This window comes from Physella acuta, unplaced genomic scaffold (genome assembly GCF_028476545.2).
Source record: "Physella acuta isolate Inbredline_101_S28 unplaced genomic scaffold, ASM2847654v3 ptg000810l, whole genome shotgun sequence".
Taxonomy (NCBI): Eukaryota; Metazoa; Mollusca; class Gastropoda; family Physidae; genus Physella; species Physella acuta.
The window spans coordinates 293,492-299,491 of NW_026732328.1; the positions used below are offsets into that span (position 1 = coordinate 293,492).

Sequence of the window (6,000 nt, forward strand, 5' to 3'; positions counted from 1 at the left end):
CAGCAGAGGCGTAGCGACCCCTCCCGGCCCCCGGGGACAAACTTTCGATTTGCGCCCCCCCCCCCCCTCGAACTTTTCATTTGCACCCCCCCCCCTCAAACTTTCGATTTGCACCCCCCTCGAACTTTTCATTTGCACCCCCCCCCTCAAACTTTCAATTTGACGCCCCCTGAGGTCGGCGCCCGGGGACATATGTCGTCCCCCGCCCGCCCCCCCCCCTCGCTACGCCTCTGGTCTCCAGGCTGCTGCCTCTTTGATTGCAAGTGTGTCTGAGTGCGTAGGTGCAAGATTGCTGTATGTGTGAGTGTGTGTTTGTATTTGCTCGTGAATCAGTTGAATCAGGTATGAATATTTTATCCGCCAGAAAAAACAATTTGCGTCTGTTCTTAATCAAACAGGGATTAGACAGGTAACTCATTTTGCTGTAAGTTATGCCCAGTCTCTATAAAACTATAAATCCTATTGCTTTAATTACACACGAATGCAGGTTATTTCATTTATATCACAAACTGGATTCAAAGGGAACACCTTAACATAACGTTCTTCCTAACAATAAACTGGTTTATGATTATTGCTCACTAGCTCATTAGCTATGCAGCTATAAGCCAACCAGAGTAAAGTTATGAAAAATATTGAAGTTTAATAATAACACGGCACTAGAATTTGTGAAATAATGTTTTACTAGCCGTCCCGGCCAGGCCCTGCTCTGGCTTCTGTGAAAAACCTTTCTGTTAAAGACCATTACCTGTGTGTTTAGTAATCATCATAAACCCGGCATTGCCCACCCAAACCACAACCAACCAAAACAACAAAACGCAAACATAACGCTAACACAATTACAAATACAAACGAAAACAAAAACCTAACAACAAACCCAACCACAACCACAAACACCAATACAAACACAAAGAAAAAACAAACAAAAAAGCAAACGAAAACAAAAACCTAACAACAAACCCAACCACAAACACCAATACCAACAAAAAAAAAAAAAAAAAAAAAAAAAAAAACGAAAAAGCAAACGAAAACAAACCAAATCCAAACGCAAAACCAACCAAAAACACAAATACAAACCCAAACAAAAAAAACACAAACAAAAACGAAAAAAGAAAGAACGAAAACAAACCAAATCCAAACGCAAAACCAACCAAAAACACAAATACAAACCCAAACAAAAAAAAACACAAACAAAAACGAAAAAAGAAAGAACAAAAACGAACCAAATCAAAACGCAACCACTAACGCAAACCCACCTAAACACAAAGAAAACACTAACGCGAACATAAACGCCCGGGGCAGAATCGCCTGTTTTAGCTTAATAAACGACTATAGTACCCCAACTTATTCATAGTTTTTGCACTCACTTAAACGAACGCGCCTGTTTCAATTTAATGAACAATTATAATACTCCAAGCTTATCCGTAAAATACCTACAACATTTGCACTTGATCAATCCCCGCTAATTATGTAATTATTTTTTTTCCCAACACCAAAACAAAGTAATTAAAAAGTAAATGCTTTTCAACTAATGCAATGGTTTTGTAAAGGGAAGTAATTGTGTTTTGCCTAATTTATCAAAGGGAAGTAAGCGCTATAGGACTAAATAAAGACATAATTAGAATTTTTGTAAAAGATGATATTTTTTTAAAACTTGTGTTTAATGAACATGCCGACAATTATTACTATAATTTGAAAAATGAAATGATTTCCCAACACTTTTAATAGTAATTTTTTAACTCATAAATTTAGACCAACGCGCACGATAATTTTCTAACACTTAAATCCATAGATAACCAGCGACAAACAAACATATGCGTTACAGAATTGAGCTTTATATATTAGATTAGAACAAATGGATTTTTACTGTTATTGCGCATCTGACAAAACAAATATTATTTTCAAAGATATACAAGCAATACTTTTATTACAAACTCAAATTCATTGTTTAGTAGCCTACTTCTCTGAATTCTTAGATGGTTTGGTCTTTATTTACTTGACAACCTGGGTATAGCACTCATTTATTATGGCACTTGTTAAAATAGCTATACATGCCGTATATATATATATATATATATATATATATATATATATATATATATATATATATATATATGCTTATACATATACATACCTTTATATTTTTTTCTTTCTCCGGGGGGGGGGGGGGGCGCACACATTAGGTGCCGTACCAGTTGAATCCCGACCTAGCGACGCCACTGTATGTATATCTGTATCTATATCTATCTATCTATCTATCTCTCTCTCACACACACACACACACATATATATATATAAATAAATATATATATATATATATATATATATATATATATATATATATATATATATATATATACATACATACATATTTATGATTATGCCTTCTCTCCTGCCGTCTCCACGTGTACCTAATTAGTTGTCTGCCTCAATTCCTTGTCGCCTATTGGTTGTGGGAAGGCGCATGCCTTGAAGATTTAATACACAAATCCAACCCTTGGTAAAAGTATTATCAGTTGGACGAAACGCCCAGCACAAGTGATTTATTCTTGGTCAGGTTGTTCTGCCTTATTTGATCAAAATGTTCAAATTTGTTGTGGCTGTTACTCTCTGTTACTTCATTGCAGGTAAGCTATTAGAAAATGTTTTAATAAAAGTTATTATCTTCTTTCTACTTCTTCTTCGTTGTTAATTTTTAGTGTTGGAAGTGATCGAGTCTTATCTGCCAGAGGGTTTGAACTTTTTTTCAAATTTAACAACCATGAGCTTTTTGCCGACTCGACCACGCCTCCATCACAATTAAGGATACGTGTCAACTGTCTACAAGGCAGCTGTTGTTTGATTATAGAGTTGTCTCTCCTAGAAGAGTGACTGTCCCAGAGGGTTCGAACTTGACACTTTTCGGTTTAGCAACCATGGGCTTTACCGACTCGACTACGCCGACCCCACAAAGTTATTTATAATAACGAGCTTTTACATAATGCACCAAAAGGGGGAACATGAAATTGTTATCTTAAAGCATCTATATATATATATATCTATCTATCTATATAATTCTCTTCTGGGAGACGCTAGAAAACAAGCTGTAAACGTGCTCCCTACCACCCCCACCCCTACATGGTCTGGTGAGCTGTGGTTCACTCTAAATGTTTACAAACAGAGCCGGGTTTAGTGACGACTATTAGGGGCAGATAATTTAGTTTGAAACGATTTAAAACGTAAGGGGGGAGGTAACTTAGTGGAGTTTACTTTAACTGAGGGGGGGAGAGGAGGGGGGGGGTTATCGTCCTTAACGAGCTACTTATAGTGTTTCAAAGAAGTGTAGTGTCGAATTCACAAATTATGAATAACTGAGAAGTAGAAAAAACAATTAAATAGCGGCGTATGATATGCCGCGGGTCGGCTCGTATATATATATATATATATATAATTCTCTTCATGGATACCATAAAAAACACCACGCAGGTTAGCCACCACCCTCATCCCCACCTGTCAGGTGAGCCATGGTTCACCCCGCATGTTTACAATAGTAGAGCCGGTTCGAATGTGACGGCTATTAGGGGCAGATAATTTAGTTTTTAAACGATTTGAAAGCAAGGGGATATAAGTTCTGCTTGATATTTTCATTGTCGTCTGTAAACGGCTGCTTTCACTGGGGAGGCAGGGGGGTGGGGTAGTGTCGAATTCACAAATTATGAATTGTTGATAAGTAGAAAATAAAACAACTAGGCCTAGATAGCGGCGCGTGCTTAATTAATAATGCATCACATAAAAGAACATCCCCCCCCCACCACCACCCTCACCCACCACCCCCAAGCACGTCAATCGAAATAGAATTTATATACAAAATATAGATTTAACAAGTGTCCACCTCTCCCCCCTCCAAAAACAAGTTTCAAGTACACTTTTTTTTTTAGTTATTTCAATACTAGAAGTAGTTGAAATTACGTTTTCGAAACACTGAAGAATTAAGTTTCATGAAAAGCTTGTAAAAAACCACACACACACACACCGAATGCACACACATCACATACACCACACATACAGTGTTTCTTCGAGGCCTCTTTTTGAAGGGACGTAGCCCATCCTCTCTTTCCCCCCCCCCCCCCCTCCGAAGAGAGTCTACCGCCCCCCCCCCCTCCAATGAAATAGAATTTATATAGAAAATGTATACTCTTTACAGTGTTCGCCCCCCCCCCCCCCCAAATGCCAAGTCCCCCCCCCCCCCTCCCCCCGAGAAAATAGTCTGAAATAATTGTCGTTACATTAAAAAATGTGTTTTTAATTAGACAATCATAAACATTTTAAAAATCTAGAATACAGATGCATCGAACAAGATGATGGGTGTGGAGCTTTGTTTGCCTGCCACTTTCCGAACAGCTGGTATCGTATTAGAAATAATGCTGATTTCAATCGCTTTTGCCAGTAAGTGGCCAGATTTTTGTTTTCTAGCCTGCTGCCAGTTGGCAGTGCTCTTTTATTTTGGTCAGCATTGGCCGTACACAGCGGCCAAACGCATTTTTAAAAACTGGTAATCACTTTCACACGAAATGTATTCTTTATATAAAATAGATTACACCTCGTGGCACAGTTAATTAAGAGAGATAGAGTTGACGAACGGGTTATGTAGTGTCTGCCTAGTCGACTTTAGTACTGACCATTTATGGGATTGTGCAGTAGAACTTGATTTTCTACACTGTACTAGACTAGCAGTGAATAGAGGGATTCAGCTTGTCAGCGCTAAGCCTATCCGCCTACAATATTTCCAACACTCGCCTTTTACCCATCTATTCATAAAAATAGTTAGAACTCAGAGACGAAAGTCAAGAATACAACTCGAACTTTTAGGTCATTATCGTATGCTCTACCAAGAGATCTCATTATTCCCCACCTACCTCACCTCCCGCCCGAAAAATGTCTGAAATAACCCTGCTAGAAAGAATTAAATCTCAAACGTATAAATTAAGATGCGTATAGACATTTTTGAATTCTGACTTTTTCGGAAAAGGCTAAGTGAGGGGCTTTCAGCTTAATTTTGAATTTATAAAACACACTATAATACTTCTATGTAAAACTTTTCAATGATTTCTGCAGCAAAAAAAACTCATGATATATTACAGGTGTACAAACTACTTAAATTTAACACTTCGAATTTTCAGAGAAAATGAGAACTTATCTTCCTGCATCGACAACACAAAAAACTCATGATATATTACAGGTGTACAAACTACTTAAATTTAACACTTCGAATTTTCAGAGAAAATGAGAACTTATCTTCCTGCATCGACAACACAAAAAACCAGTGCGGAAGTCAGAGTACAGTAACTGCGGTGTTAAAAGAAATCGCTGGGAACAGACGCGTATGCACTAATGAAACCAGAGCTGGTACATAATTATACAGAGTATAGAGAAAGTATTGCAATCGTGTTTTCTTTTGTGATTGTGTGTGTTTGTGTTTGCGTTGTGTTTATGTTATCTTTTGTGTTTGTTTAATGTGTTTGTGTTTGCGTTGTTTTTGGGTTTGTTTCCTTTTGCTTTTGTGTTTGCGTTGTGTTTGTGTTTTCTATTGTGTTTGTTTTTGCGTTGTTTTTATGTTGTGTTCATGTTGTGTTTGTGTTTTTATTTGTGTTTGTGTTTAATTTTGTTCTGTTCCATCGTTGGTACATTTAAAAAGATTCCCCGTGGCGGAGCACGGGTGTGCAGCTAGTATATATATATATATATATATATATATATATATATATATATATATATATATATATATATATATATATATATATATATATATATATATATATATATATATATGTAAGCCCTGCTAGGGGGGGGATACCTTAAAATCTATCTAACCCTTTTTAGGCTTATCTAACTAACTACTGTCCGGTCAGTGCAACCGTGGTAGAACCCACAGTGGTTAAACCCTAACCTTAGTCTAAATAATAAGCTACTAAAATAAAACAAAAACTTTTACAGTTAATAAAATTTATTTACCAAGAATGACTA

General features: G+C 37.0%; 1 protein-coding gene across 1 annotated transcript; it reads left to right on the top strand.

Annotated features, from left to right (window-relative positions):
• Positions 1-1,987: 1,987 nt before the first annotated feature.
• Positions 1,988-5,382, top strand: LOC131951398 (uncharacterized; the record flags this gene model as incomplete). The annotated part of the gene is given in 4 exon segments (XM_059313800.1): positions 1,988-2,005; positions 2,555-2,624; positions 4,314-4,422; positions 5,255-5,382. Coding segments are annotated over 3 exon segments (283 nt in total), but the record flags the coding sequence as incomplete, so codon positions are not given.
• Positions 5,383-6,000: the final 618 nt, after the last annotated feature.